Genomic DNA, 13840 nt, shown 5'->3' on the forward strand with positions numbered 1-13840 from the left:
TAAGAACACAATACAAAAAAAAACTCATGTTCTGCCTCAAGTCAGTGGCAGTTTTTCTGTAACATTTATTTCCTCTTCTATTAAACCTCATTGATTGTCTCAAGGGGAAACCGTTTTACTCCACGTCCTAGATATAGCCATTTTATCACTAGCTTCGAACAACTTTTGGACCTTGCCTTAAATGGAAGTGTGTCCTTCAAAATAGTTATAAAATCTTGAAGTGGTTCTTTTTTATTTCAACTGTTCACAATTTTCACAATTCCAATGTTATCCTCTCTGTCTTGTAGTCTCAGCTCCAGCTCAGTCTACATGTGCCTCATCCAGGACCTTATGCTCTTGTTATGGAATATGCCAGCGAGGTGGACAATATCCAAAACATCAACATCCTTGTAAGCGGTCAGTCTGGTAGTCAGATCCTGTCCAGAGTCAACATTTACTATTGCGCTTATAGGTGAGTCTGTATTAGTGCACCATCTCCAAATGAATGCTTACACATTGTTGATTTTTCATCTTCAAGAGAGGCAGAAAATTCTCTTTTTCTAGTCATTGCGCGTTCAATTCTGCAGCTTCTTGTGCCGAAGTGTGGCAGTGGACAGCAGTAATCAGGTGGCAGTGTTGCAGCTTGCACAGAAGACCGAACTTCTTCTGCAAACCTCAACATCCTCACTCCTGCTGGTGAGGAAATGTTCCAGAATCGCCATAGTTTAGTATGGCACAGTTTATTCTAAATAAATACAATTATCCGTCCATAGTACAAAGTGTATGCAGTGCCTGCAAAAGAATTCTCCATGGAGTATGTCGAACCCAAGGTCCTCTGTATCTCCACTCATGGACGGTACACCGAAGACAGGTAATTGAATGTAAATATTTCTAATCATATCGTTTTTAAAAGCTTTTTCATCACCCAACCGAGACATCTGTTTTCCAGGTGTGATCACATACATTCCTTCAGAGAGACAAGGTTTCTTACTTGAGGCTAAAGTTTTGTCAAATTTTCTCACTCACAATAAATACACTCAAAACATCTAATGAGTAGGTTAGTTGTCGTAGTTACATATGTTTGCAGGTGTCAGCGGTCAGTCCTGTCAGTCGTACCGTGCAATTTTATCTTCATAATGTGTGAAAGTTCTCCAAATTGCACATCTGTTAAGGGTCAAAGTGATGCTCATGTCTTTGACATGAGTAGTTTTTTAAAATACAGAGCACAAGGATGGCAAAGTATTTTTTTCTGCTGTGCAACAAATTAGCTGTTTTGTTTCAAAGTTTACATACTCAATTTAGTCTAATCGTATTGATTCTTTGTTCTGGTTTTTGACAGTCAATACAATTGCTCCGGACCTTTAATTGAATTAGAAGGGTAAATATATTTGAAGCTGGAGTGGTGCGACTGAAATCTTTAATTTGTTTGCAGACATTAAGCACTTTATACATCAGGAAAAATATATACGTAATCTGGAAAGAAGATAAGACAACTTGGAGACTTTTGATTGACTCATTGCTGGGGTGAATGACTTATTGATTAATGATCATTTTATATTGGAATTTTTTTGCGTCACAACTTTAAAAAATATTTCAAGAGAAGCCCAAAAATGACACAAAACCTGTATGAAAAATCTTCAGATCAAAAGTACTTTCACTAAGGTGAAATGTCATACTGCGTGTTATGACTGATTGTTGCTTCAAGCAAGCTGTGGCTCTGAGTTTGGTTTGGTTAAAGACTTAACTTTTCTTTAATAACCATATCTTCTTGCCGTTAAATCTTTTCAGTCAGCACTGCATTCTTGGCCAGTTCAACAAGCCCTCTGAGGGCTGGATTTTGTACGCAGCCACTGATGGCCAGCTTTTTACTGCACCAGCTGTTGATGCCCAATATGGAGAGAATGGATATTGGAGACAGAGACGACAGTCATCAGGGTTCCCTGTCTTTGAGCAGCAGAGGGATGGAAAGCTGCTTAAATTTCCCCAGGTATCACTGTGAAACCTGCTACCCGTCTTTGTTGAATACATTTAAGTTTCACTCTAGAGGTCTGTGCTTGAGGGGATTTTAAATCACCTAAAACTTCACTGATACTAATCTTATGTTTCACCTTATCTTTTTTATTCTTAATATTCTCTATATTTCCTTGCAGACAAAGATCAGTTTCACACCTAGAGTGCCTCTTCCAGGCAGGTATGTGGTGGTTGTCCATTATCACCAGCCTGAACATATTTCCTTCCCCATTGATGTTCAAGTGGATGCAGGTCAACACTGGAAGGGTGAGTATGTGTGTTGAAGTTTTAGGCTCTTTCGTGTGTGATCAAATGGTACAAAGACATCATTGGGTGCCTTAGGATATGAAAGGACAAGAGAAACGGTCCCAGGAAGGAGGATTACTCCTTGAGAGCACATGAGATCCCTGTGCTCATGTCAAAACGATCAAAAGCCTTAGAGATATTTAACTGCATTGCTTTTAAAGAGAAAAACAAATGAAACGTCCTGTCCGATCCTTATATTTTTCATTTTACTGTGTTCTTTTGTTTCAGGTACGCTAAATGCATCCTATTGCCCTTCGGTATCAGGCTGCAGAGAGGTGGTTGTGGCTAATGGGCATATTGCTCTGGACTTTAACCAGCAGTATTGGCAGCAGCCAAGCATCTCCTTGACTGTGCCACCAAGAAAGACTCTTATTCTGGTCAGCAGATTATGTCAAACATTATCCACTCTTGAGATGTTTGTAGTTCAGTGATAATTCAAGCAGAGAAATACAGAAAAGAAAACCTGAATGTGAGATATTATTGTGACTAGAGAGGGTATTTTGTTCCCGAGTTGTACTTGGCCTGCTAAGATCTTCCCTCCTCAGTCTTATGCCATTTCTCCAACAACAATAAGGAGGCTGTTTTCTACCTGGCATTCTGACACAGCTTTATCAAAGCTACATAAGCTTTCAATCACTGTAAGGCCGGTACATGATGGCTTTTGGTCTCTCTCTGTTCACATGCTATAATTTTTCATTCTTTGAATAAGATCAAGAATAAAGATGTGGTTTGGCTACTGAACACCCTCTGTTTAATCACAACATAAGAATAAGAATAAGAATAAGAATAAGAATAAGAATTAGAATTAGAATTAGAATTAGAATAAGAATAAGAATAAGAATAAGAATAAGAATAAGAATAAGAATAAGAATAAAAATAAGAACAACTTTATTTATCCCAAAGGAAATTGTTGTGCCAGAGTTTCAAGTAAAACATAACAGTAATAGATAATAGTAGGGAGGAGGGAGAATAAGAAATACAAATAAAATATAAAGTTTCAAAGTTAAGGCTATAAAGTATTTTAAGGTCTTAAAAAGTACAAAGCACTTAAACCACATAAACCAAAGTAATTTTTGTTAAGATTCAATGTTGATTTGCTCTTTTGCCATATGTTGTTCTTTTAAAACATTTTTCCAGGATTATATCCTGCTGCTTCCTGACAGTGTTTACACTTCAGAGGTTTTAAAACAGAATCCACTGGAGAAGTCCGCAGTTTTTATGCAACAATGCCGAGGAGAAGAGGTGTATGATGAGTAAGTATTCAGCCTGTTGGTAAAGTCAATTGATTAGCAAATTGGTCATTTCGGCTGAGACAGTTTTTTCAAATCATAATCTGTGATGTACTTCTTAATGCAAGTTATCTCTCTCTCCTAGCAGCTCAGTAGTTTAAAAAAAAAAAAAAAAGCTTTGACAAAGCAGATGTTTTGTGACTAGTGCCCTCTATTGATAGTAAAGTGTACACCCATGGGTGCATTTGACAAAGCTTTTACATTTCTGTTCCCACAGTCCAATAGCATCCTCCCAGTTTTGCAGATCCTCTGCCAAATCTCTTGCAGCAGCCTATAATGATGGAGCTCTGCCTTGCGATTGTGATAGTATAGGAAGCACAGGGGCCACTTGTGATCCTGTGGGAGGACAGTGTCCCTGCAGAGAGCATGTCATTGGTCGGCAGTGCACTAAATGTGCAACAAGATACTTTGGCTTCCCCTACTGTAGACGTGAGTAAAGTTGTTCGAATGTGTTTCAGTCATTTTTCTGTTATGCAAATAATTTACAGGTTTGTAGCCTTTGTTGTCAAATCTGTGGAAGTTTTTTTGTTAAAGAGCTCTCATCTCTTCCATTGCAGCATGTGAATGTGGATTGAGATTATGTGATGACGTGACAGGACACTGCATCTGCCCTCCTCAGACGATCAGACCGACTTGTGAGGTCTGTCAGAGTGAGACTTTCAGCTACCATCCTTTGCTGGGTTGTGAGGGCTGTGAATGTTCCCCACATGGCATCCAAGTGAACGCAGGGGCCGGTTGTGACAGCATCTCTGGACAGTGCAGGTGGGTGACTGATGGCTGTAAGGTCTACTAACATGAAATTGTTCTGTGAGAGTTGAAATAAGTGCTGGAGAACGTTAGCGCTTCAATTTACATGTAAAATAAATTGTTCTTACAGGGAAGGATAGCTGGCCCCAAACTAAGTCAGCATACAGCCAGGATTATTAAAAAAAACATTGTAATCTGAGATTTGTTTTATTTAAATCACTATGAAATGACACTTGCCAATATAAACCTTTTGGGTTCACAATTTTTGTTACTTTTGAATGAAAGTATTACTTTCTAAAAGTGAAATATGACCTCAACGATTTCAATGTTATCAATGGTTGGTACTTGTCTTAAATTTCATTTTCTGCCTTTTTATCTGGGCTTGAAAATATATTTTTGTAATTTTCACTGGTGTTTTCGAATTGATACAAGTTATTTGAGTGGTCTTCTGCAACCTGGGATTCTATAGAAAGAAATATGCCATGCATTGCTTGACTTTGAAAAACTGTATGCACAGAATTTGAAGGAATTCAAGAAATCTAAAGAAACCAGGCACATCATTTCACTGATTAGATCTATACTTTTACTTTTGAAATGGTAATTGAAATATGGCAATTATTTAATCATTTTTGGCAATGATGACATTTGCTTCATAAGTTTCAAAAACATATTTTCACACTCATACTTTTACCCATTTTTGCTTGATGTGTTTATACAGTAATTAAATGGACAAATTCAAGCACATAGGTATTCATAAGTACTTAATAACACCAGAATAGTGGTTTGCTCACATTCAGTCTTACATGGAAATCAACTTGATTCCTGCCCTTAGCAAAAGCCTGACTTAATATTCTTTATATTTCTGTTTGAAATCAAATTCATCATTTGACTCAAGATGGTAATCATTAAACTTCTTTGTAGTTGCAAGCCTAGGATTGGAGGAAGGAAGTGTGACCGTTGTGCTCCAGGTTATTATCGCTTTCCTGACTGTGTGCCTTGTAAGTGTAACCAAGGAGGTGTCACACCTAATGTGTGTGACCCAGACACTGGGAGGTGCCTGTGCAAGGTGAGATATTTCAAGTGATTTTGGTGTTAAATAAACTCTTGCTTCCTTTGCCTATACGCTGAATTATCCCTACAATTACTGCCATTTTTGTAGAAAAATGTTGCTGGGATCATGTGTGGTACCTGTCAGGAAGGTTCCTTCTATTTTGACCCCTCCAACCCTAATGGCTGTACCAGCTGCTTCTGCTTTGGAGCTACTGACCGTTGTCAGAGCTCCACCAAACGTAGGGGGAAGGTGTGTATGTTTCTTGATCTTGCATGTCCACAGAGGTCTTCGGGAACTTTTCTCTGGGCGGTTTCTTTAAATGGGTTTGCAATTATTATTTGCTGTGGCTTAGTTGGGAAGGCGGGTTCCCCTTCAATCAGAAGGTTGGCGGTTCAATTTCCCAGTCAGTGCGCCAAACTGTCCTTGAGAAAGAATCCTCTGAAGCTCTTACTGTCCTGGTTAGCACCTGGCATTGTAGCGCTGCCGCCATAGGTGTAACAGTGTGTGTGAAGGTGTGTGTTAAAGTGCTTTGAAACCACAAGGTCTGAAAGGTCTATATAAGTGGAGACCATTCCCAAGATTTGAATCAAAGTCGAACATGTATCAACAGAGAGACTGACAATTTTATTTTTCAGAACAAATTATTATATCGTAATTATTATTTTAAAAAGTAAGATAGATGCATGTTTGTGTGTGTGTGTGTGTGTGTGTGTGTGTGTGTGTGTTTGTTGCACATCTATATATAGCACTTACACACTCACACACTTGTGTTTAATGTTCACATTATGCAGAAATATGAACCCTGAATACACTGGTTTCCTGTCAACCATGTATTCTTGTCAGCTTTTACACAAACATGCATTATAACTACTAGTAATTTTTTTGTATAATCACATGAAGGTGTGGTATTAAATGCATACTCTGTTATTGCTAGTTTGTTGACATGTATGGATGGCGCTTGGAAAGTCCTCACCAGCAGGAGGTGCCCTCTGTATTGAACCCAGTCAGTAACACAGTGGTTGCAGATATCCAGGAACTTCAACCTACAATTCAAGGTTTGCACTGGGTTGCACCAGCTTCCTACCTGGGAGACAGGGTGAGTGAATGATGAGCCATACAACTACTTGCACAAGATTGATGTCAAAATGCAAACTTGATATAGTGTAGTAGTATAGCATATAAATATAGTAGGTGGCATGGATCGAGTTACAGTGGATACTCAATTTTCTTTAGGAATTAAAAAAAGTATCTAAAAAAAAAAAAAAAACGCCACATCCATCTTTGCCACACACTTTTTATAAATTGATAATCAATATGCTGAAGTACTTTATAGAGAAATATTCTGACATCATATTCATTTTTATTCGATCTCTATTTCTATGCTTCTCTTCTTGTCCCAGGTTGCATCATATGGGGGATTCCTTACGTACCAGACAAAATCATTTGGTATTCCAAGTGAGGGGATGATTCTGATTGACAAAAGCCCTGACGTCCTACTGACAGTATTTAACTCCATTTTACCTACCCATTTTCAGATGTTTTGGGTTTTTTTCTGATACAACATATTCCTCTCAGGGTCGTGACAAGACCTTGATGCATGTCGCTCCACAAATCCAAATCCCAGACAGACTTTACCAGGGCAGAGTGCAGCTTGTTGAGGTAAAGATTAATGGTTTGTCTTAAAGGGATCCCTGGTTACCAAGACATTATTGTTCTTTTTGATCAATATTTGTACCAGCTACATTAAATACAATAAAATATCTCAACATATTGTAGTTTGTATAAAATTGTAAGAAAACCTTTCACTCATGTGCTGCCATTGTTGTTTGTGTCGCAACACTGTCTGGGTATATCTATGGAGGTTCTCAGTCATCCAGGTCATGCTGAATTCTGGTAGAAATCTACTTGTTGAAGCACCTAACATGAATTTCTTTACTCAAAGACGTTTCACCGCTTCTTCGGCTCTAATGACCTGTGGGGAGTTTCAAAATATAATTGCCAGGGTTTTGGGTGGGTCTAAGTTATGGTGGCTTGTTATGTAAATGTGAGAGTTGATTGGCAGAAACTAGGTCTAAGGGGGCTGTTCATTGGAACAAAAGAGCAATTTTTGCGGGAATACGTAGATTGGAATATGAAAAGGTAAAGCCAAACAAAGTAGTGAAACCTGTGTGTTTGTATATCTTCATTTTGAAGCATACTTTTACTTTTGTCTTCGCTGTTATCCTCCTTGCTCACATCTTGCAGAGATGATTTTTCACAGATGAAATGTTTTTGCTTATACGTTTTTGCATATTGTAAAACGAATGGCATTGAGCCCAGGTCAACCTTGTGACATCGGTCCTCATCCTAGAGGATTCCAACACGTTTCACTCCTTTGTTCAGCTTCACCTTTTCACATTCTGATCCAGGTAATCCCACAATAGTTGCTCTTTTGTCCCAACGAATGACACCATCATTACTATAACAGCCCCCTTAGACCTAGTTCCTTAGAGATCAACTCCTACATTTACATAACAAGCCACCGTAACTTAGACCCTTCCTAAACCCTGGCAGTTATGTTTGGAAACTCCCCACAGGTCATTGGAACTGACAAAGTCTAACGGACGAGGGTTGACGACACAAGGTTGAACTGGGCTCAAGCCCATTCATTTTACCATATGGTGCAAAAAACATGTCATCTGTGCAGTTCTGTTCCATTTGAATCACCTAGAGATGTGAGCAAGGAGGCTAGCAGTGAAGACAGAAGTCAAAATGAGCTTAAAAATGAAAACAGACAAACACGCGAAGAGGCAAGAGTTGGTAAAAGTCGCCAACTGCGTTGCAATGCTAACAGAAAAAGAGCAATGGTTTTAAGGTTGTAACTTTTTTTCATTGGTTGTTAACTTTAGACTTACAAACTGTTGTGCTGACCAACAGAGTTTCTCGGTTCGTGCTGATGCCCGGTCTTTCGTCATCAGATTCTGCTTCTGCATTAGCGCGTTGTTGACATCTGTGCAGGAGAACGTCCGGCGACTCCTGTCTGTGGCACTTCCTCAAGCGGGCTTGTTTCCTTAGGATCTTTTCTATGCTTATAAAAGAAAACCTAATGCACAGCATTTGGCTTTAGCATCCATTCAAAACTAGCAGTATCCGTTTGCTCTTTCAGCAGCTTAGTTTGGCTGAATGCATCAAATGCAACACAGCTGCAGATCCTTAGGAAGTTTTGTGTGTCCACAAGCAATTTCCCTTTCTTCTCTTCTTGTCCCTTGGAAAGCTGTTTAGACTAGCATCAGTCCCTTTGTTTCCCTTGGACTGGAAATTGCACCCAAAAGCAGCACAATTTGGCATTATCACCATATATATTGTACTGTACCAAGCGAAAGTTAACACGAGCGACCTCTATACATCATCAGCTGAGCATGTATTGCGCTAGTAAAACAATGGTGGTGCCCCTGGGCTAAAATATGTGTTGTAAATTGCGATTTTTAAAGAAATAACCATTCTTCGTGCTTTTTTACATCACATTCTCGTATAATACAAACAGTAAAGCATATTTATGGCTATCAGTCCTCCCGAGCAGGGTTCCCTGTAAGGTCCGCAACCCTCACAGAGTGTGTATTTGATTGAATCTGAAAAAGATGTTACTTTAAGACCCTCTTTTTGCCAGCTGTGCCTGTAATGGATAGAACATCTTGGTAATGGGCCGACAATGTCAACAAGTTAATCTTATTGATACCCATTGACATTGGTATTTGTACATACCTTTATATTTAGGATGTTTTTTCAAAGAACAGAGACGTATGTTCTCGATGACCATATGTATAACAGAGTAAAAGTGAATATTTGGCTTGATGATATAGGACTCTGGTGAGTACTTATCGGGATATGCTGTCTTATATTCAAGTTTTTGGCTAGTAAAATATCCTTTAATGTGGTTTAATCTGTTTACAACATATCAGTGTAATGTGAGTGCAAGGTACATTATTACTTGTCTGATGTCTGCAGGGAAACTGGCGTCATGCTGGCACAAACAGGCCTGTGTCGAGAGAGGAGCTAATGATGGTTCTCGCCAATTTGCTGGGTCTGAGGATTCGTGCTTTGTACTTTACTAAGAGCCAAAGACTCAGTCTAGGACAGGTGGGCTTGGAAGAAGCAAGTAACACTGGGACTGGAAGTCCTGGAAGCAATTTGGAGGTTTGCTCTTGCCCTTCTGAGTACACGGGAGACTCTTGCGAGGTAAGAAAATAAAATGTTACACAACAAACTCCCTGCCTTGAGTTAGGACTATGCACTATGTTCCATTGTAATTTATACGCTACATGACTCTGCAATAACATTAATAAGAAGTACATTTCAACAATCCTGGTTAAGTTGCTAACAGTGCAGGATCCCCTTTCACAAAATGTTAAAGGAAATTCCTGCACTGAAGTTTATTTTGCACTCCTATTGGATCTCAGGCCCGTGGTTCTTATTCTGGTAGATATTTGAAATTTGTCTGAGATGCACTTGCACTTTCCAAAAAGTAGCCCAACAGCTGTTTAACATAGATTTCTCTGTGATCTTAAGCTTTTGTAGAGAAGCCCTTAACCCTGTTAAAGAATGGAAAAATAAGAAAAAAAAAATACAATGATTTACAACAGTGCCCAGCTCAGGCATCACAAAGATGATTTTTTTGTTGGCAAAAATTTGAAGGCTTTGGCAACTTTCACATTTACCCCCCTCTATAAAACAATAATAACTGCATTAGTGCATTATTCCATCTGAAATCTACAAGGGAGAAGAAGCTGGTGATACACAGATGATTTTGTGAAATTTAGATTGTTATGCAATGTTTTCTAGGTTGTCTTGACACACTTGAATGACTGGCCACACCCTTTTCCGAAAGGAAAATTTGGTTGGTGTGGAGACTTGGGTGGAATGTCCCAGAAAATACCATCCAGTGATCAGACGAATTGTGTAGCCCCAGGCTGGAATATGATGCACAATCACGCAGACATAATATTGGTTTTTATACGGCTATAATCACTGGCAAGGTTATGGCTTATACAAATGCCGCGTTAACGTTCATGTTGTAGTTGATAAATGCGATGAGATGAATTGAATTGACTTTGTGAATCTCAGTCCACACATATTTTCAGCAGGTTTGTCTTTGACAAATTAACAAAATATAATCCAAGTCATAAGATTCAGTTTACTGTGCTGAAATAACATTTATTCTTTATTTATTTATCTATTTATTTATTGGCCACAACCAATAAACAAATAAACTGTGTCTTTCCATTTTAACTCTATTTGTGGGAGTGCCGTTTCCATAGATACCTCACTCCAGTGTATTGTGAGACATCATGACTTTGGGAGTGTTGAAAGGAAGTTGGTTTTGAGTTGCCTTAGGTGGTATGACACTGAGCCACGCCTGGACACATAGGGTGTGGCAGTTGGCAACACACGTGTTACTCATAAACCGTGTTCACCTAAAATTGCCTACTGTATGCACGTCTGTAAGAGCCTCTGACACACCTATGATGTCTGAAGTCTGTTTGTAAGGTGTGATTCAGGAATGATTGTTGTCTGATCCTTTTCCTCTCTGTCCAAAATGGCTACACAAATTTTGTCCTAAACCATGTTGGAAAACAGAGCTTCGAAGCTGACTGTTTATTTTTATGTGAAAGCACTAAGATTTTACATAATATCATTTAATTTCAAAGTCAACAAACATTTACTGTCTTACTAAGGCAAGTTATCATTACCACTGGCCATCTATTGTTGTAATGAGCATTTTTGTTCCTTGCTTCGTTTATTTAGAAATATCTTCTTGGACATTAATGATAGTACTTAGGGATTTGATGAGTGAATGATCATGCTTCCAACTCATTCTGTATTATGTGTCCTGTTTTAAAAAAATCAGCTAAGTAATTTTTCTAGTGTGGCTGGGTGATCAGATGTCAGACGTCCTTGGTCTCTGCTTTTACAGTAGTATCCCTCCAGGATTAATTTTAGGACTCTTCCTTTTTAAACTGCACAGTATATGTTGTAGTGAAAATTGGCTAATGTTGATTTTTTTTTGTATTGCAAGCTGCAGTAACTAAAAAGTTGATTACAAAAAAGATAAATGTTATCCTGGATGCATAGCAGACCTGAATAAGAAATTCATAACTTATCAGCTGCTCAAACATTAAATTATGTATACTTGGGCCAGATTAATCGAGTATGATCAGTTTCGTTAGGGTTTACCAAATATCAGACATTAAATTGTATCAACTCACACAATGCCGTTCTTGTTTTCAGGGCACTGTAAAATGTAGTAAGTAATTTTAAAATTCTTTTAGATTACTTTACATTACAGCATCTTCATGTCCCAACTTACCTACAGGAACTTCTCTTTGTGTCTATGCAGTTAATGTTCTTAGACAGAACCTTCTCGTCTATTTTAGGATATAAATTAAGAAAGAAAACAAACATCCCTTTCAATGAATTGCACTCAACACTGCTTCATACTCTGTGTTTGCGATAAGACACAATAGCAGTTACAATGTTATGATTTTCCTTTTTTTCTACTTTGAAATGCCAGTAGCGAGCAAATTTTGTATGTGTGCGTGCTCACATATTAAGTGTATTAAGCAATTATCTGTCTATTTATTGTGTATGTAAGTGTATGACAGAGAGTGGAATGAGCAAACATGTGAACACTTGCATGCGTGTGCTTTTGCACCAGCATACACACTTGTTGATCTGCAGAGTTGACTCAGTCGGAGATGGGCGTGTCATCCTTGCCTACGTGTGTGTATGACTGTGAGTTTGTGTTTAAGAGGCCGGGACATCGGCGAGTTGAGTGTTATTTCACACAGACTAAACATTAGGAATGTTTGCGACGCATATGGATAGACATCGGCGTACAGGGGTTCTGTTACAGACCCTGCTTGGATTGATTTTGATTGGACTATGCTGCGGTGGCCCCAGGCCCTTCTTGAGAGGGAGGAAGCCCCGACACCCCAGGCATCATGATAGATGGACTCAGAGAATACAGGACCTTTCACTTAATGACCAAGCAGGTCAGCAAAGACAATATCTGTCGGTAAATGACCATGGAGGCCAATGGGTACAGTATCCTTCTGTTTGGGATCCATCTGTTAGTGACAGTGCCACCAATACTTACAATCAGGTAAAGTCTTTTAAAATGTAATTAAAATGTTAAGAGTAACTTTATAGTACTATTGGAGATTCTTGTTATCTTTTATCTTTTATCTCTAAAAGCAAAAGGCAGATATCCAATTTTATGATCACTATTTCAGTGACACCTCAGGTGAAGTTCATCACTTTGTGTGCTCTTTGGGTACATTGCCTCAACCAGCTTAACCATTGTCAACTTTAAGTAAAACAAAACATGCTGTTCGAAGAATCACATCATATTTTCATATAGAAGATTAATCAAAGGGAATCACCTGAATATTTATTTAATCAATGTAAAAGTACTGAATAACAAAAACAGTGGAGTATAATAGAAAATCCCTACCTTATTTTAATCAAATAATATCAGATACATCATATGTTGACTCTTGATCTAATAACCACATTTTTAAGTGTCAGCCTTATGTTTTTATCTTTTACAGAAATGTACCCCTGGTTACTTCAGAGATGGCAGTGGGCCTTACCTGGGCCGCTGCATACCCTGCAACTGCAACGGTCTGGCAAAAGAATGTGAAGATTGGACAGGGAGGTGCCTGGTAAGGCCATCAGTCAACTGCTCATTTAGTCATCTCTATTATGGGCCTATCATTCATTCATTACACTCCATGATAGGAGGATATGCCTGTACACATTTTAAGATATCAGCCACCCCTGTGTTATTGTTACGCAAGACACTCAAGCACAGGCTTGCATGTGCAATGCATACATGGAACCCCACCCTAGTAGCTAAAAAGGGTACACTCGGGTAAAGTTGCTATCTCTCCAGTACATCAAACGCATTCTTTATGACTGATTGGCAGGGAAATGTCTTTTCTCTTTACCCTCAGGGGTTGCATTCCTAAGCTACACAAGTTATTTTCCATACCGAACTGATTTTTATGACTCTGCATGTACTGTGTATTCTATAAAATTGCAAGTATTTTGCCAAATGCACTTTTTTTGGATTTTCAGAACTGTCAATATAACACAGCCGGGGCCCGTTGTGAATACTGCAAAGAAGGCTATTATGGAAATGCTGCTCAGCGTACATGCAGAGTATGCCCATGCCCATTCAATACACCCACTAACAGGTTGGTGGGACCGGAAAAGAATATTATCAGATATGCGGCAGTTAAAAGGAATTTGCTCTCTCGGAAATTTAACCAGAATTGCTCTGTCATTGCTCAGTTTTGCAGTAGGCTGCAGAGAGATTGATGGAGAATTTCAGTGCATATGCAAAGAAGGATACACTGGAGACAAATGTGAAAGGCAAGTCTTCTTTAGACAGATTATTTTAAGATGTAAATATACATGG

The 13840-nt window shown here is 38.7% G+C and overlaps 1 protein-coding gene across 1 annotated transcript in view; it reads left to right on the forward strand.

The window, feature by feature from the left end:
• Nucleotides 1-13840, forward strand: part of LOC147218875 (laminin subunit alpha-3-like) — a 62528-nt gene that overhangs the window by 30845 nt on the left and 17843 nt on the right. Inside the window, exons 26-43 of the mRNA XM_086172099.1 lie at nt 288-451; nt 567-675; nt 753-850; nt 1768-1966; nt 2130-2256; nt 2524-2672; nt 3433-3548; nt 3802-4013; nt 4142-4346; nt 5253-5397; nt 5491-5631; nt 6317-6478; nt 6783-6884; nt 6958-7041; nt 9367-9597; nt 12969-13082; nt 13498-13616; nt 13714-13794. Of these exons, the coding sequence (XP_086028225.1) occupies nt 288-451; nt 567-675; nt 753-850; nt 1768-1966; nt 2130-2256; nt 2524-2672; nt 3433-3548; nt 3802-4013; nt 4142-4346; nt 5253-5397; nt 5491-5631; nt 6317-6478; nt 6783-6884; nt 6958-7041; nt 9367-9597; nt 12969-13082; nt 13498-13616; nt 13714-13794 (2558 nt within the window). The remainder of the gene's footprint in view (nt 1-287; nt 452-566; nt 676-752; nt 851-1767; nt 1967-2129; nt 2257-2523; nt 2673-3432; nt 3549-3801; nt 4014-4141; nt 4347-5252; nt 5398-5490; nt 5632-6316; nt 6479-6782; nt 6885-6957; nt 7042-9366; nt 9598-12968; nt 13083-13497; nt 13617-13713; nt 13795-13840) is intronic.

Source organism: Fistularia commersonii, chromosome 25 (genome assembly GCF_037954325.1).
Source record: "Fistularia commersonii isolate RoL2024-O1a breed Wild chromosome 25, RoL_Fcom_v1.0, whole genome shotgun sequence".
In the NCBI taxonomy this organism is placed as follows: Eukaryota; Metazoa; Chordata; class Actinopteri; order Syngnathiformes; family Fistulariidae; genus Fistularia; species Fistularia commersonii.